This window comes from Lepidochelys kempii, chromosome 22 (genome assembly GCF_965140285.1).
Source record: "Lepidochelys kempii isolate rLepKem1 chromosome 22, rLepKem1.hap1, whole genome shotgun sequence".
Taxonomy (NCBI): Eukaryota; Metazoa; Chordata; order Testudines; family Cheloniidae; genus Lepidochelys; species Lepidochelys kempii.
The window spans coordinates 21,389,591-21,408,969 of NC_136401.1; the positions used below are offsets into that span (position 1 = coordinate 21,389,591).

Here is a 19,379-nt window from a genome sequence, read left to right on the forward strand (position 1 = left end):
CATCAGGTGCTTTAAAAAACTGAAGGAAAAGCTTCCAAGTGGTAAACCATATTCAAAGACAGCAAACAACTGAGAGATTCAAATGTATGGTGAAGAGACCAATTATATCAACTGTTAGTAGCCAAGATGCTTTTGGTTGTATAATATCAAAATAAGAGACTACCTAGAATGGCTCAGAGCAGTAAGATCCGTCATTTACAAATCAGTTGACTCATCCCCAGATTGGATCCCATGAACTTCTTCCATTGTTTTTAAACAGTTCTACAAAAGCTAACTCTCAGATCTTGAAGCTGCCAAGATAATTTGTCACTGAAATGTTATTTCTCATCATGTGCATGCATATGTTTATTACAGTAGGGATTCTTAGCAATTCTTGGCTCCCAGCTTTTTTGTGGGGTGGCTTTAAATCAGTGAAGCATTTGGTGCTGAAGATAAATTGCACAGATTTTTGAACCCAAAGCAGGTAAGTCACTCTGAGCCAACCACACTTAATGGTGCTCTTTATGCACTGTGGTGGGTGTGATACTGGTGAACAAGTATATCTAGGATTTTGGTTCCAAATCTTGTTGATCAAAAATATAAAGCGATAGTCACCCTATCTGCATACCTAAGATTGCCAATTAGTTACCATGGCTACCAGGAGCTTGGTTTTGAACTCAAGAACTATCATTTCACAGAAGCAGGCAGCAGCGCTACCTAGCCCTGGCTTGAGTTCAGACTAGCCATTTCCTCGGTTTCCCTCCTTGTGCACTCCTATGTCTTTGACATGCTTGACATATAAGCCCTTCTTGGGATCTGGGTTTATTAACAAAGTTCAAAAGGAAACACAAACTCACCCCAGACTTCCTAGCTGGCTCACAACTTTTGATGCAAAGTTCTTGTCCCATTCCTACTGAGACTTTCCTTTCCACGCTTCATCCTTACTAGCCAACTCCTACTCCCTGCCAGCTGGCACCCGCAGGTCCTCTGCCTGAGAGCTAAAGCAAAAACAGCACTGTCCCATCCTGCTTGGCCAGAAGAATGGAGATCTTAAGATGCCGGGCATATTATCAGCATAGAGAGAGCACCTCAGTCCTTAGTGCCTGCCCTCTCCTGTGACAATAAAAGGATTTTAGACAAAAATTAGTGCCACGGCATTCTTCTCAGAACAGCAAAGCTGAACACTAGATCCAGAATTGCTGGATTAGGAAAAAGTTAACAGCTTTCCAATTAAATTTTAAACTGGATATTACCACAGTACCATATACTGGATTACAGCTGGCTGAGCAAGTATGTGGCTGATCTACTAATAATTCGCAGCACGAATTTTCATTACAGAATACATAAAGCTGCTGGAGAAAGTTCCAATAGTAAAAGTGAAGTATGCACGCTGTATGTTAGTGTTAAAAGTTCTTCAATTCAACAGTATTTGGCTACTCTACCCTAGTACAGTAATGTCTCAATGGAGAGCCCATAGCCATATATTGGTTCCTTGGCTCATTTCAATCAATCCAGGCTGTCCTGGGATATCCTGTCCATCCTCACTGATTAGTACTGACTAGTGAAGTGAAACCATTTCTTCCCCCACTTCCCCAAGATGCAGCCAACTTTGTGCTATATTTGAGCACAAACTGTGTCAATTCCATCAGGTGTGGGAGTTTGTGTGTTTGTATGATTTGACTATGAAATTTAGCTGAGGCCACATAATTCCCTTTGATGGACATTGGATAGAATGAGAGGTTTCGCCTCAAGTATAGAGACACAGGAGTCAATTACCAGAAATATGCCAATGACTAATAATGAATCATAGTCCTTCAGGGGTTTCTTCACTTGAGTGTTAATGCAGCATATTAATCCCCTAGACTGGCATGGAGGCCTAGTCTGAAATCCATGGCACTTGTCTATTAACTAGATCATTTTAAAACTCTCTCCAGTTAAACCAGTGCAAACTTCTAATGTGGATACTCTAAATCAATTTAACCCTTGCTTATGTTAATTCATACGAAGTTGGTGTCGCTGAACTGACATAAGCAAGGGTTAAACTGATTTTGAGTATCCACATTAGAAGTTTGCACTGGTTTAACGGAAGAGTTTTAAAAATCATTTAGTTAAACCACTTTTTCATACAGACAAGGCCTAAGCACATCAGTGGCAATTTTATCTCTGTGGTACAGAAACTTGTGATTTTTAACATCAATGATTTTGGGAGCACTGAAGTCACACCAAGCTCTACGCAGTGTTCATTCTGGATGAATGAGCAGGCATTCTGTAAGAGCAATTAAGAAGAGAATGCTGTTTAGAATGATGTCCCCACACTCCGAGCTTTCACTGATGAGTTGGACAAATTTAACACTATCAGCTCTACTACATGGTTTCACCACTGTCTCCAGCCTGAGTTGCAGGAGCAATCTTTAGGGATGGGGAAGGGAAAAGGGGTTCTGTCTCCATGACACCTCAGACACTACTAATTAGTTATTTAGTTCTATCTAGAAGACTAGAGACGGCAAAAAAAATTGTGATAATTAGGAGGCAGTGACACTTGTCAACTTGCTACAGTTCCTACAATCAAGTCAAGACACTAGTGAACAGAATTTCACTGCCTTCTGTGATTTATCTGCCCAGTGAGAATTCTAATCAGAGTTCTGACATGCTAACACTTGGGTGACGGGGCTTACCAAATATGCTTAAGCGGTCTCGCTAAATTTTTCTTTGCTGCAGATAGTAAATTTAGTTTTTTCATGATTTTGGCAAGGATAAGAGAAGAGGGGAGTGTTTGGGCTAGCAAGTTGACAGGAGAGTTGTACAAAGTTGCAGTACTGTGTGTGTTTTCTTGCTGTTAGAGATTTTTTCACAGATTCTCACAGTCTAATCTTCCCTTAAAAAGTTGGTATTTACACAGGTACTTCCTATTAGTGCTATTCCTCCACCATGAGGCAGGAGTCCTAAAGACCCTATGTCACATCTGTGCCACTAGGGAGAAGACAAAAAACAATACTGCCACTTAGCCCCGTACTAAGAAGGAAGACACTAGCCCATTAGGACACTAGTTACCACAGTACCTGCTTTTCTTCCTCAGGGAGGCTATTTTTGAACCTAGCCTATGAAATAGAACTTTGATCGTCAGTTCTTCTCTTTACACACTCAGCCTTCCTGCCTCTTGGCACACAGCTCCAAAGCCTCAACAGAATAAGCAATGAAATGCTGGGTTACTTTAAGGCAAAAAAAGTCAAAACTACAAATGCCTAGTAGGGAAATGCCTTCAATGAAAACATGATAGTCTAAGAGAACCCCTCACCCCAAATCTTCTGTTCCTTTTCAGCAAAGCTCATCCACACAGCTAGGACACAGGTGTTTTATAAGATGGGAAGGGAATGCCTTAAGGGTAACAAGTAAACAAGACATAACCTTGCCTAACAAGTGGCCAGTGACAAGCTGGGAGAGCAGACTGCCTGAAAGCCATGCCTGAGTAGACTATTATCCCCTCCAAAAAATGCTAAGCAAGCACTAGGTTCTTTAGCCAAGGAGGCCAATTCATCAAATTCAAAATGAGAATGTTAAAGCCCTATCAGCTGGTAATGATACACAAATCCTGTCCTCAAGGTCTTCAGTGTAAGCTGTCACCATGACAGAGCCTGCTACACAGGGTCTCATGCTCAACAGTGTATATGCATTAATCTATTGGCTATTTGTAAATTCCTTCGTACAGCTCAGAAATATGTAGTGAAATGCTAGATGCCATCAATTCAGCATGCAATCAGTAGGTACTATCTACATTACATTTAACACATCTCTCTCTCACACACACACACCCTACTGGTGTCCAGGAAGAGAGCACTAGTAGTTGTCAATGGAAGTGAAGAACAGTAAATATCCTGGACCAGAAGACCCTTTCCTTCTCTTAGGAATTCCCTAAGCCTGGCTATTCAATGGCTGAAATACAGTGGCTCTTTTGGAACATATAAGCAGCAAGATCAGCAGCATGTGAGTAACATTATACTGCGTGCCAGAGGAATTATTTGTGATTCACAATTAATCAGGGTTTCTTATGTTTGAAAGAAAAAAGCAGGAGAAAAAACGTGTACTAATGGATATTGATGAAAGGGAAAGTGACCATCAAGGTTACCATATCAGCTGCTCGCATAGTTCATTATGAAGCTAACGGCAAGAGTATTAACCTGTTTCTGTTCGAGAAGGTTCAGAGCAATGGTGAATCACAGCATACTGAACCCAGTACAGCACCCCTCCATGATCAGAACATTAGGAGTGCTCTGAGCAGAGGCTTTGGGGTTACCCCATGGCCACATGCCTTATGGACATGCTCAAGATGGGGAACAACTGGGTTGAGCATGGAGCACTCTTCACTCCTCAGCACTAGCCCATCTGGGAGCAGCTTTACTTTCTACCTTTTACGGAAAACAAGAATCCAGGCAAGAATCACTGTGGCTCCCTGAGCCTTTTGCATGCCGGAACTACAGTGCCATAGTCACGGAACCAAGCCCTTTCCATGGCAGCCCGCTCCCACTGCCAGCTAAGTCAGCCAACCAGTTCTCATACTGCGTTTTCAGTGCTGTGGACCCACTTCTGTCTGAATTCAATGCCAGATTAATTTATTTGCCTCAAAGTTACTCATGTATAGGTCTAAGCCTAGAATCTAATTAAGCTATATCTTTAATAGGCTACAAAGGAAGGAAAATGTTATTTCTATTGCAGATATTTGAGAGGCGTTCCAGTTCAACAATAAGGGGCATCTCAGAAGTAAACAGAAGAATGGACACATCAGTTCACCACTAGCGTTTCCACTACTCTCCCAGCTTCTGTACCTGAAATAGCAGGTCTATGTCATGCCAAGGAGTTAAATTTACCTTGCAACCACCATATTTGTATGTCAGATCAAATTTTTTTTTTTTTTATGGAAAACGTGAAACTTCTGTACTCTAGGTAAACAATGCTTGAATGAGTAATACTTTTACCTAAAAGAGTCAGACCTGCTCTGGGCTCTGCATGTTATCTAGTTCTGTGAACCCAAGAATATACATATTTGGCTGGCAGGAAGACAGTATGGTCTAGCAGATCAAGCACTTGACTGGAAGCCAGAACTCCTGACACTGACTCCTTCTGTGGCCTTGGACAAGCCACTTATCTCATGTTGGGGGAAACTGAGGCAAAGTTTAACACCTAACTCTCACTGATGATTGAAAACCCCAGTAAGTGCATCACAATGGGTTGTGAACTCATGGTAACATCTCAGTTTACAGAGAGGGCTTGACCTACATAGTGATGTGTTCCTTGTTAAAAACAAAAAACTAAAGCACAAAAACAAAAAGTCAGAAACTGCTCAAAAGCCTTTGGAAAGGCATGTAGTTATATGTCCTCACAGCAGAGCTGGAGTAGATCACTGCATGCTGCAGCTGACAAAAAGGAGCAAAAGAGGTGCAAAGAGCTTTCAGGACTGTAACATCTCTGCTGTTGTGAAGACAGATTTTAAAATAATACACTAAGCTTTACAACACTATCCAGAATATGAGGAAAGGTGAAGGTAGATGTGCCACAGTATATGCAGTCATCTCTATCAGCAAACACCATTCAACTCTTATGAAAGAACATGGCATTAGAAAAAACTCCAGTGTCTGACCAGAGTCAGAATACTAATAAAGTCACTTGGATGATTTATAAATGGAAATTGTGCAGCGAACAATCCATTCAATAGGTCACTTGGAGGATTTTTAAAACAAAAAACAAAGACTGATTCTTGTGAAACACCAGAACACTGACAGAGGAAGGGAGGACAGGAGGCAGGAAACAGAAATGGAGAGATGTAGCAAGATATCCTGCAGGTGCCCAATTAATCCTAGTCAGGGAAATAACTCCAGTTCCTGTCCAGCCATCAGAATAGCTCTGTTTTACCGCATACTAGATTTCAAGTTTGCATAACAGGGCCTAAAAGTAAGCTGCTGGCTTAGTTAATATATAAACTGTCAAGCTATGCCTTTTTATTTAGTTAATTCCTGTAGGGATAATTATGACCCCAAGCATCCTGCCCTTTAGGATGATATGGTTCCTTTCACAAGTGTCCCCAACATTACTGACCCATATTTAAGTTGTGAAATTCAGTTGTGTAAACTACAGTCTTGTGTCAGCAAGACATACCAGACCATTGTTGTGAAGTATACAGAACGTGGGAACATACTAGCTATGTAAATAAAGATATGTCCTAGTCAGTTTCAAAATGGCTACGAATTATAATACTCAACCTAAGTCAGTGGTTCTCAACAAGAGGTACGTGTACCCTGGAGCGTACCGCAGACGTCTTCCAAGGGGTACATCAACTCATCTAGATATTTGCCTCGTTTTACAATAGGCTACATAAAAAGTACGAGGGAAGTCAGTACAAACTAAAATTTCATACAGACAATGACTTGTTTATACTGCTCTATATACTATATACTGAAATGTAAGTACAATATTTATATTCCAATTGATTTATTTTATAATTATATAGTACAAATGAGAGTCAGCTATTATTCAGTAATAGTGTGCTGTGTCACTTTTGTATTTTTATGTCTGATTTTGGAAGCAAGTACTGTAGTTTGTAAATGAGGTGGAACCTGGGGGTACGCAAGACAAATCAGATTCCTGAAAGGGGTACAGTAGCTTGGAAAGGTTGAGCGCCACTGACCTAAGTAATGGGTTATGAGGTTTTTGTTTATTTCTTTTTTCAGGTGGGAAGGGGGATCTACAGTATTTAAATCAAGACATGCCCAGGTGTCACATCAAAGTCATCTGAACTTGTAGAATATCTACACCAGACAGAAAAAGATCTCAGATCAACAGGTAATCTCTAAGTTCACAAAATGGTAAAAAACTTTGAACTGTACCAAGCAGGTTAATCATCATCATTTAAAAGTTATCGACATTTGCTGTGATTACTTTTGGAAGGGCATGGTTCCAGTTTGAGTGTCACTGAAGAATAAAATAAGCTTCTTCCAATGAGAAGTCAGAGCATCAAATTTGTTAAGCAATTTGATTCGGCTGCATTGACTAATTGTACTATGCTCGAGTTTCATTATCAACAATGTTTTAGTTACTTGACTAAATGGGGTGATTTCACAAAGATTCAGTTTAAGTAATTTTCCTTGAGTCAAACAATTCATTACTATGAAGAAAACAAACGCTTCATGGGTTTCATTTTGGAACTTTCAATGCCCTCTTAAACAACGGAGTTTCCATAACACGTTAGCCATTTCCGATTTACTTAATACTGATTCTTCCCAACAACCCCCATCTTTCTGACGGAGTTTGAAATATAGCTTTTTGATTTCCCCCTTGTTTGTACATCACAGTCAGCAATGTCCAAACTACTGACAGCTCCTGAGGACAGCAAGAACAGCATAAGAACAATATTGGGGGAGGACATAGGTCCTACATATGAAGTGATTTTTCTTTTCTTTTCCCGCTCTGCTTCTCAGGCAGAGGTGAGATTTGAAGTGAACTAGCTCTTCAGAACCCAGAGTATCCTGGTGCTGAAGGTTTTCAGTTTCCAGTTAGAGAATGGAAACCTGCTCCACATCTATTGGAGAACCTGAAAGTACATAAGCTGCCACTATAATTTCTCTCTCTGGATTTAAGGATTGGAAGCATCTAACATCTACCACCATACCATGCAATATATACAATGTCTCCTATATGGAAGAGGACAATTAAGTTAACCAACTTCAGAATTAGAGATGCAAGTGGCACAGGCCTTAACTTAGTGCAATGGCTTTTCATTAGTGGAGATTCAAGTTCAACCCATTCTTAGGTCATAAGTTATATACATTTGGTAGTCTCAATACACGCACTACTGGCCATCTGGTCATAAATAGGCCAGTCAAAGGTTAAGTTTGTGTTCATCTTTTCACTATCTCGCAAGATCTTTAGCCATTCACATGCAATAAACCAACTCACAACCTTCAATATTTCACAACCTTCAGAATTAACAATGCTCAATACAAAGCCTGACTCAGCTAGGAATGCTGAAAACAGGAGCTCAGTTAATAATTGAAGGGCTGATTTCTAATCAAGATGCTCAGTTTTCAGCATTTAAAGCAGCTGAAATGGGAGCATTCCTGCTTCTATCAGCAAAGTTCAGGAAGCTTAGTTATCATCACTGGGCAAGTAACGATCAAGCCATAAGTAATGCTAGACTGTAGCATCTTGCAATTAAAGGCAGAGGCATCTCTGAATGTTGTAAATACTACATAAACAAGAGCAGCTAATCCACTACTAAAAGATGCTGTCCAGTAGGCATTACATTACTTTAGATTAAACTTTAACAGCCTCTGGGACAAGTCCTACTCAGGCAGATGGGTGTAAATCCAGAATTTAAGAAAATGGAGGCATTAATTTATAGTTACACCAGTGTCACAGCAGGATTTGACTCCTGAAATTTACATGGCAATCAAAAAGTGTGCAAGCCAAAAAACTCTTGACAGGCTGACTTTCCCTTGCTGTCAATTTGCTGATATAATGGACAGGGGCATAGAAAAGATGGTCTGTGGTGGTAAGGACCCACAGCCCTGCTGGACCAGCATGGCCCCTGATTAAGTTTCCATTAGGATTTTCAGGACACTATGGCTTCTACAGAGGAACCCACAGAGCACTGCACTGTTGCAGCATGTACTGGCATATTCAGCACTAAAATCTGGAAGACAGAGGATGGGGTACTAAAAATGACAATATGATACTTTTATTAGTTGCTGGAATGTGACTTCTGATATGCAAATAAGTGATATACCCATCAGCTAATCTGTACCTCAAAATGACCTGCCTGCATACTGCAAATATTTGGTCAACAAGTCTTTTCTTCCTCTGTTTTATTCTTTACAGTTTATGGGATAGTCCTGGAAGACTCAAACTCTTCTTTAAAAAAATATCTGGGGAAAGGTTTGTCTTTAAACTGAAACATAAGTATTGCCCTTTATTAAGTTCGCCAATAACCCCTCCTATCCAAAACAGTCAGCTCTTCTTTCAGGTTTATCCATGTGAAATTAATTAAATAAGAGTCAGGATCAAAGCAGTTGCATGGCATTGGATAGTAAAAACTCTTCAGAATGCTATTTTCACTCGTGAGAACCGACAAAAGGTCTGTGGTGAAGAGGATGGCACCAATATCACAAAGACAAGGTGGGTGAGGTAATATCTTTTATTGGACCAACTTCTGTTGGTGAAGGAGACAAACTTTCAAGCTTACACAGAGCTCTTCCTCAGGTAACAGTCATTCTGACTAAACTCAACACTGAGACAATGACAACAGAGTTCAGAATCCACCATCCAATTGGGAAAGAGCATTTTCTGCAGCTTTTTTTGTTACCTGGGGCTGTACCAAAAACTCATATGCTAGATCAGGGGTTCTCAAACTGGGGACTGTGACCCCTCAGGGGGTTGCAAGGTGGTTACTTGGGGGTCACAAGCTATCAGCTCTGTGGGACTGACAGCTCCAAGCCCCCATTAAATGATCCCCCCCCCATTTTTAATGTATAAGGGGGGGGGTCACATTCAGATGCTTGCTGTATCACTTTAGATAAGCTATTACCAGCAGGAGAGTGGGGTGGTGGGAGATATTTTTTCATGCTTTGTGTGTATAAAAAGATCTTCTACACTTTCCACAGTATGCATCCAATGAAGTGAGCTGTAGCTCACAAAAGCTTATGCTCAAATAAATTGGTTAGTCTCTAAAGTGCCACAAGTGCTCCTTTTCTTTTTGTGTCAAAGGGGTCATCAATACAAAAGCTTTCTATCATCAAGGCCTGAGAATGCTACATCAACAGGTGTTAGCCCTACCCAAGTTGTTCAGAGCAGCAACTTCTTCTAAAGTGGACACAGGGAGGAATGAGGAGCCCAAAATATGTATGACATTCACACAAAACAAGACATTTCACTGGTTGGTGTCAGTGATACAGAGGATCAGGGTCTCACAAAACCTTATACTGAGAAATGCTTTCACTGTTTGTTTGGTGTTTTTTGTTTTGTTTTAAATAAACAGTTTTTGTTTAGGATCTACACTTCCCCCTGAAAAGTTTGGAATTCAAACAGTGCAGCAAAAGAACCAGAAAGTGAAAGTGACCAATACATTTTCACTATCCAAGATGAACAGGGCAATTAAGAAATGCAGATTGTGAACAAAGCACAGACAGTGAATGATAGAATTTTAGAACCTTTCCCTTCAAGAGTTTTGATTCTCCGTCAGCCTGCCCAATCCGATTTTAACCCTTGAGCAAGCCCTTAAAACACAGCCAGGGACATTGTCCACCAGCGTGTTCTGAGCCATACTGCACAAGTGACCAGGTGCACATGGGAGCCACTGCTAACATCGTGCAGGGCTCCTGACACATCCCTGTGCAGCAGCAGTTGCATAAGAACAGTGCAGCACCCGCCACTGACCAGCGACACTGAAGCCCAGCAGCTCGCAGGGCCCGGCAGGGTCCTGGGGGCCCTGACCCAGGCGGAGACCCAGCCGCGGGGGAGAGTGGCTGCGCCCAGCCGCCTCAGCGGGCCGGGGGGGGAGCGCGGAGCCAGGGCAAGCGGCTCCTGGTCCAGCTGCGGGAGCTGAAGGCGGAGGCTGCGGAACGGGGGAGCTCAGCCCAGGCACGAGCCCCGCTCCGGGCACAGCCCTGGGAGACCGGGGGGGCAGCCCCCGGGGCCCCCGTGTGTGGGGCTGGGCACACTGCGCCCCAGGGCGTCCCGGGGTGACACCAGCCCCCTGCCGCGGGGGGGGCGGGGGGGGGGCCAGGATCGGACCCCGAAGCCAGCAGCAGGCCGGGGCCCCCTCCGCCCCCGCAGCTGCCCAGCCCCACGCACGACGTGCGGCCCCCGCCGACCTTACCCCCGGCCCCCGGCCCAGCCCCCTGCGCCCGGGCCCCCGGCCCAGCCCCCCCCGGACCGTATCCGCGGCCCCCTCGGCTCCCGCCGCCGGCCCGGGCCCCCCCGCACCTTGGCCCGGGTCACCAGGTGGGTCGCCAGCTTCACCACGGCGAAGTTGCCCTTGCCGATGGTCCGCTCGACCTCGTAGTATCCGATGCGGGCGGGGCCCGGGGGCCGGGGTGGCGGCGGGGCCGGGGGCAGCCGGGGGCCGGGGGCTGGAGGGGGGCCCCCCGCTCCGCCGCTCGCTGCAGCCGCCGCCGCCGCCATCTTGGTACGAGGAGCAGAAAGCCCCCCCCCTCCCGGGGCTGCGGCACCGCGTGAGCTCATCGGCCCGGGGGCGGGGCCACCGCTGCCACGGCAACCACCGGGGGCGGGGCCCACTGACGCCAGCAAAGCGGCCGCCGTTTCCGCGCGTCACGCCGAGCGGGGCGGGGCCTAGAGCGGAGACGCGACGGGGCGCGGGAGGGGGCAATCCCTGGGGGAAGCCCCGCCGGGGAGTGGGGGGTTCCCCCGTCTCCGCGGCCAAGCAGGCCCCAGCGCAATGGGGCGGAGCCTCCGCTCTCGCCTCAGGGTCCCTGGGCAACGGAGACCCCCGCCTTCCCCAACAGGGACATCCCCGACCCTCCCCCCCCGCACCGGGACCCCCCCAGCTTAGCCCCCCCCGTGGGGACATCCCCGCCCCTTCCCCCCGCACCGGGACCCCCCAGCTCAGCCCCCCCCGTGGGGACATCCCCGCCCCTTCCCCCCCGCACCGGGACCCCCCCAGCTCAGCCCCCCCCGTGGGGACATCCCCGCCCCTTCCCCCCCGCACCGGGACCCCCCCAGCTTAGCCCCCCCCGTGGGGACATCCCCGCCCCTTCCCCCCCGCACCGGGACCCCCCCAGCTCAGCCCCCCCCGTGGGGACATCCCCGCCCCTTCCCCCCCGCACCGGGACCCCCCCAGCTCAGCCCCCCCCGTGGGGACATCCCCGCCCCTTCCCCCCCGCACCGGGACCCCCCCAGCTCAGCCCCCCCCGTGGGGACATCCCCGCCCCTTCCCCCCCGCACCGGGACCCCCCCAGCTCAGCCCCCCCCGTGGGGACATCCCCGCCCCTTCCCCCCCGCACCGGGACCCCCCAGCTCAGCGCCCCCCGTGGGGACATCCCCGCCCCTTCCCCCCCGCACCGGGACCCCCCCAGCTCAGCCCCCCCCGTGGGGACATCCCCGCCCCTTCCCCCCCGCACCGGGACCCCCCAGCTCAGCCCCCCCCGTGGGGACATCCCCGCCCCTTCCCCCCGCACCGGAACCCCCCCAGCTCAGCCCCCCCCGTGGGGACAGCCCCGCCCCTCCCCCCCCTGCACCGGGACCCCCCCAGCTTAGCCCCCCCGTGGGGACATCCCCGCCCCTTCCCCCCCGCACCGGGACCCCCCAGCTCAGCCCCCCCCGTGGGGACATCCCCGCCCCTTCCCCCCCGCACCGGGACCCCCCAGCTCAGCCCCCCCCGTGGGGACAGCCCCGCCCCTCCCCCCCCTGCACCGGGACCCCCCAGCTCGGCCCCCCCGTGGGGACATCCCCGCCCCTTCCCCCCCGCACCGGGACCCCCTCCCCAACTCGGCCCCCCCGTGGGGACAGCCCCGCCCCTACCCCCCCACACTGGGACCCCCCCAGCTCAGTGCCTCCTCCAACGGGGATGTTCCCTCTCCTTACCCCCTGCACCGGGACACTCCTTCAGGCCCTTCCCCCATACTGGGATCCCCCAGCTCAGCCCCCCCTTCCCAGATGGGGACTCTCCCTGCACTGGGACCACCTCAGCCCCATTGAACTAGGACCCACCCCCCTTCTCCTAAATCTGGGACACCCCCTTTTGGAACTGGGACACACAAAGACCCCCTCACCACTACCCCCAGGATTGGAATCTCCCACCTCTGTGAAAAATGCTGCCCACTCAGGTATCCTGGTAGGTGTGAAAGGGGATGAGTGGAGGAGGATGACCCTACTGCCCAACAGCAGGACAAGGAATTCAGGGACAACTCAATCTGCAGAGCCCAGGGTGTGTAAGGGGACAGGCACTGCAGGTGCAACAGGATCAGAGAAGGAGGCAGCAGCTTTAGGTAACTGGGACCAGAACTGGGGAGTTGCTATCGTCCTACAGACTGTTTCTCTTTTTACGAGCACCACATATTATGAAAATAGAGGAGGAGGACTTGTGGCACCTTAGAGACTAACCAATTTATTTGAGCATAAGCTTTCGTAAGCTACATCCGATGAAGTGAGCTGTAGCTCACGAAAGCTTATGCGCAAATAAATTGGTTAGTCTCTAAGGTGCCACAAGTACTCCTTTTCTTTTTGCGAATACAGACTAACACGGCTGTTACTCTGAAACATATTATGAAGGAATTCTATTCTAGTCAGATTGTATCCATCATTGTGATATCCAAATGCCTTACTAGGCATATAACATGTACAGTCAAGAGCGTGCATGTGCACAAGTTTCATGGTACCATTCGGTATGCAACAAGTTACTCCATAGCCAATATGAATCATTGGGTGTGACACTCAAAGTGACAGACTTCACAATGTTATCGAACACCTGTGAGCCACAGGAACTAACCACAAGAGATGGGACTCAATGGTGAGGTCCAGGAGCCACACCCTTGTAAGAAACTCACCCACTCCCCATCCCAACTTCTGAAAATAGGGAAAATGTTGAGATTCCTACAGTTCATGGACCCTGCTCGGGGCTCCATCTTTCAGTCTTTATCTAGCTGCGGGCTAGAATATACCAATCATCCTCCACCTGTTCCTTATCCTTCCCACCAAACTACTTGAAAGGAAGTTCTTGACTACTCTACCACTTCCCCTCTATGTTTTTGAGTCTTCTCCCATAAATAGCTCTATCTTCTGCCTCTGGCATTGTCCATAGCTGATCCAACCAACAGCAGCATGAAGCTGATATCATACTTGACAGTTTCTGTGAAGAGTACCTACGAAATTGACCAGCCTAGTTAGTTTCTCTGTAATTGCTTTACTGTCATCTCCTTCTCTTTGCAATCAGGCTGCCTTGCAATCATGAGGGCTAGAAACTTACATTTCTGCTGAAGTTGCTGTCTTAGATTCTCATGCTCACCAGTTCCCACTGGTTAGCTCCCCTCTCACAAGAGAAGCCAGCACATACTGGCATATCTCTGGAGACATCTGCTAAATGCAGCTATGGTGCCAGTAGGATACAATTCCTAGGACTTAGTGTCTTTTTTTAAAATGTAAGCTTTTGTGCCAAGTTAAAAATATTCCAAAGCTAGAGGATTTTCCCCATCAGATTATTATATGGGGACAAACCAGAACCCTGGATCCAAACATGCCTGAAATTTGAGAAGTTCTCAAAAAATCCCTAAAAATATTTTTTTAAAGAGAATTCAAGGCACCAAATGTGACCCAAGAGCCTCAATCAAAGTAATTCTTTAAAATAATTTCTGGGTATAGGCAAAACTTTCAGAGCTAAAATTGAGAACAGGATTAATACCAAGAATACCTACCTTTGTACTGGTTTCAGAGTAGCAGCCATGTTAGTCTGTATTTGCAAAAAGAAAAGGAGGACTTGTGGCACCTTAGAGACTAACAAATTTATTTGAGCATAAGCTTTCGTGAGCTACAGCTCACTTTATTGGATGCCACAAGTACTCCTTTTCTTTTTACATTTGTACTGTTAACAGTTCCTCGCCAGTATTTATGGAGGGAGAGCAAGAATAATGAGTTAGTGATCCCTTCATGCTCACTGAAGTCTAATCCTGGTGCTTTTGAAGCCCCATGCTGCCAGCTTTCCCTATACTTCAAGGCAAGCAGCTTTTTGCACCCAACACCAAAGATGTTTTACTTTCAGTTGTTTACCAGAACACATGCACCAGAAAATAGCTACCAGGAAGTCTAATTTTCCAGAGAAAGGCAAGTACACAGTCTGTTTGATTCACCCTCTCCTCTTGATTAAATATGATCTGTCAGTAAAAGTTACTGCCAGTGGCACCAAATGTGCTTCCTCGCCAGCCGCTGTAGTCACAGACTATTCACGTACATGAGCCTATTGTCCTATGTAGCTACAGTTGTGGTTTTATTTTTGCCCTCTGAAGTTCTAAAGAAAAGTTTCCCTATGTTCTAAAAAGCTGCCTGCACAAAGAACTTTTGACTGTAGTGACCCCAGCTGGTAAAGCACAGCCAATTGCAACTACAGGATGCTCTGGCCAACAGGCTGTTCATTATAACATGAATATCATTTACAAGATCCCATGCAATCTAGCATCCAAAGCTAATCCCTCCCCTTCATTAGTCTCCCCTCCCACATGCCAGTACTGACCACAGAGGTCCAGAACCTGTCCCAACTGCAAAATTAGGATTTAAGCCAGACTTTCACTCTATTCCAGAAGGCTGAGACCATCAAGGAGGAAGGGAGTGGGTTTTGGAGGGATAGTTGCTCCAACCCATCATGAAAATGCCAATTGCTAAAATTGTCTCTGGTCCATGTCGGTACCGATGCACATTGGTGCTGTTCGGCAGCAGCCATCACTGGGTGATCAGCGCACTACTACTTCAGGCTCCTCACAGCAGCTCTAATACAATTTACTAGATTATTCAGGTTTCAGAGCAGCAGCCGTGTTAGTCTGTATCTGCAAAAAGAACAGGAGGACTTGTGGCACCTTAGAGACGAACCAATTTATTTGAGCATGAGCTTTCGTGAGCTACAGCTCACTTCATCGGATGCATTCAGTGGAAAATACAGTGGGGAGATTTATATACACAGAGAACATGAAATAATGGGTGTTACCATACACGCTGTAACGAGAGTGATCAAGTAAGGTGAGCTATTACCAGCGGCGGGGGGGGGGGACTTTTTGTAGTGGTAATCAAGGTGGGCCATTTCCAGCAGTTCACAAGAATGTGTGAGGAAGGTGGGGGGGGATAAACATGAGGAAATAGTTTTACTTTGTGTAATGACCCATCCACTCCCAGTCTTTATTCAAGCCTAAGTTAATTGTATCCAGTTTGCAAATTAATTCCAATTCAGCAGTCTCTTGTTGGAGTCTGTTTTCGAAGTTTTTTTGTTGAAGAATTGCCACTTTTAGGTCTGTAATCGAGTGACCAAAGAGACTGAAGTGTTCTCTGACTGATTTTTGAATGTTATAATTCTTGACATCTGATTTGTGTCCATTTATTCTTTTACGTAGAGACTGTCTAGTTTGGTCAATGTACATGGCAGAGGGGCATTGCTGGCACATGATGGCATATATCACACTGGTAGATGTGCAGGTGAACGAGCCTCAGGCTCTCTTGTAGCCACTAGCTTCAGATTTTTGCCCCCAAGCTTCATCCCACCACCAAGAATTCTACAAAACAAGTTTTTAAATGGACTATGTAACTTTTTAGAGCTCTGACAATGGGAACCCTACTACAAAATCCCCACCATCTGCAATTACAACAACTGACTTTAATGGTGGGATTCTTTCTACGTGCTGAGGAGGCAATGCTGTTTGTTTTCAGGAGTGCTCAACACCTCCAGATTCTGTGGAAATCAGTGGAAAGCACAGCTGTTCAACACTGCTGAAAACCAGATCCACTGTGTTTATGGAATATTTGCAATGTTTCGTGCTCCACTGTTCTACAATTGTACAGGACTCTTCGCTATGCCAAAGTCACTGCCTAGGTTGTGGGAGTTTTAGAACTTATGAAGCAGTGACTACAAGAAGTACAACTCTGCCAGTTACTCTGGGCCACAGCACTCCTGGTTATTTCTGTCCTCAGCTGCTCAGGCAATTCTCTCACTGCTCCATCTCCTTCTGTTGCACTCATAGTCCTCTTCTGGTCAGAAACTAAACTGCTCCAATTAATATCATGGGTTTATGATGTGGAAAAGCCTCACTCCACATTAGTCTGTCACTAATTCTTGCAGAACAGTGTTTTGTATTGCAGGATGTTCTAATAGGTTTGATACAATATAGTGTGGGTTTTTGTCTAGTATCTTTCACGAAAGGCTGCGCAGCGTATTCTATTCCATATATAGACTGAGACAAGGAAGCTACTTACACTGTATTCTAGAAGCAGTTGTGCTAGAGGAAGGAAGGCCAGTTTTTTGAGGGGTTGGAGGAAGACAATAACAGATGAGATGGGATACTGAGGCTCCAGGAGTAAAGTTGTATTAACAAAACTAGGTTTAATTGTGCAATGAGTTTAGATAATACAGAGGGGAATCTGTAGAATGTGTCAAATTGAGCATTAACATAAATTCATTAGGCATTCAAGTTACATCGAGGCTGAATTCTAAAACATTCCTGTTGGTCTGAAAGTAGAAAAACTAAGGAAAGGTGGGGATATTGAGGGTATAAAAGAAGACTGGATGGGTAGCAACAGAACAGTGAGAATCAAGGACAGAGGAAGCTATCTGGAAGATTACAAGAAACAGGGATTCAGCTAGAGAGTTCAGTTCCTACTTATCTATGCCCAAGGTAAAAATCCAAAGAAAAGGGCTAGAGGGAGGTTTCCAGCAGAGGCTATTTATAGCCCAGCCTTAAACAACAAAGACACATAAACCCTCCAAAAAAAACATTTAAAAATCTTTGAAGACAAGACAAGGAAGTATCAACTTCTCATTCTTCAAGGTTAGAGTAGCTATCACAGGACTAACCTTGGCCTACCCCAAGGGCAACAAAAATGATCAGGGGTATGGAAAGGTTTCCATATGAGGAGCAATTAATCAGACTGGGACTTTTCAGCTTGGAAAAGAGACGACTAGGGGGGATATGATAGACGACTACAAAATCATGACTGGTGTGAACTGTTAATCCAATCTGTCTCTTCATCTTTCTCTGTTCATTCATCCATCATTTAATTCACTGCATAACAAGCTCCACTGGAACAAATTACCTGTCAGGCTTGGCCATTGGCCATAGCACTGTAGTCACTGCTGTGAAAAGGAAAAGGAAGCTGGGGCCCCAAAACAGAATCTCTTTTCCCTTACCCTCAGTCATGAAGCTTGTATGCTGCTATGTTCGAGTCTCAGCATTCCTGGCAAGTGAGGCCAAGGTTTTACTTTTCCGGATTTTGTATTTTTTCACATATATTTTTGATTCTTTAATTACCCCCACAGAAAAGTCTTGTGTCCTGCTAAAAATCAGGAGATTCAAAGTTTTCTCTCCCCCTCCCCCTGAGAAATCTGCAGAAGAAAGGGGCTCAAAGTACAGCTGAATGGACCAGTATGGCCCTCAGAGCGCAATACGGTGGTGTGTGGCTGCCCTCTCCCTTTCAGCACCAACCAAGGGGAAATGCTGAGCATTGCAGTTTATTATTGATGGCGAATTCAGCCGGATGGGCCATTTCTATTCTGCTCACAAGGAAGAAATATTAGCGCTCCCTGCACTTAGCTTTTATTTTAAAACATGTAATTACAAATCATTTTTTGCCCACAGTGCTCAGAGCCCTGGCACCTTGTAAATGAAATGTATAGCTCTGTGATAGGTTAGGTATACTAGGAAGAGTTGATCTGCTACAATGAAACATTAGTCTGCCTTATTCGCTATTAAAATGGGGTAACAGTATATCTATATCTTATCTACACATGCCTATCTATATCTACTTATCTAGCATGAGACTGATAGCTTTGACTACAGGGAGCACAGCTCTGCCAATGCACTCCATTCAGCACTGCAGCATCCCCTGTTATTCCGGTCCTGAGTCCACCCATCCAAACTTTGCCAAGGGCCTCAGTCTTAATCTGCAGCACCTCCATCCCTTCCAGCTCTGTGAGCCTCCCCTAACTAACTCCCGGACTAACCGTTGTGCAATGGGTGTGCATGCACAGGTACAAAAGAGCTAGGGAAAGAGCAAGTTAAAACCACTTCCTAGTAATCAGTTACCTATAAGGACTTCATTGATTTAGACACAGTCAGTGCCAAACAAACATGTACATTGCAATTTACACTTCAAGTGCAATGAGTAATAATTACAGCCATTGTTATCGCTTCTTGTTTCCTTTTTCTACATTTCATTTAAGTCTTCAACAGTTCTCTAGCATTAAGCTGGGCTTGTACTTTATTTATCTGTAAAGACGCTTTGTTCCTTTTGCAGTGCAGGCAAAATATTGCGGTTTTGAGCTTTTAGAAAGGTCTGCAGTTGTCCTGGGATGCTTGAAATCCTGGGAGTTGTATCCACAGCTCTTCAGGGATGCTGGAGTTTCGGGGCCAGTTGGTGTAGGGAAATCAGGCACTGGGTGCAAAGTCTGACTTTGGTCATAGAAAAGTTTGCTGGTCTCATTATAGCCCCTGTTTATATACTGTACATCACAAAACTTCAGAGCAGTTTGGCACAACTGTCAGTCCTTGTCCAGGAAAGGCTCTGGATTAGAACAGCTTGGGGATGGTGCAGCTGTCAGGACTGAGGTGCATTAGCGCTGCTGTTTGGGGAAGCATGCACACCGCTTACCAGCCCAGAGCACTGCAAAGCAGCACACGCCCAAATGTTCATGTGTGGACACTGTGAACAGC

General features: G+C 46.1%; 1 protein-coding gene across 11 annotated transcripts in view; it reads right to left on the reverse strand.

The window, feature by feature from the left end:
* Positions 1 to 11,197, reverse strand: part of SIK3 (SIK family kinase 3) — a 154,476-nt gene extending 143,279 nt beyond the window's left edge. For 10 of the 11 annotated variants that reach the window (XM_073320975.2, XM_073320974.2, XM_073320972.2 and 7 more), the window contains exon 1: positions 10,948 to 11,197. In XM_073320975.2, coding sequence (XP_073177076.1) covers positions 10,948 to 11,145 — 198 coding nt within the window. In that variant the 5' untranslated portion in view covers positions 11,146 to 11,197. The remainder of the gene's footprint in view (positions 1 to 10,947) is intronic. The other variant, XM_073320968.2, reaches the window with a different exon arrangement.
* Between the last annotated feature and the right edge of the window lie 8,182 nt (positions 11,198 to 19,379).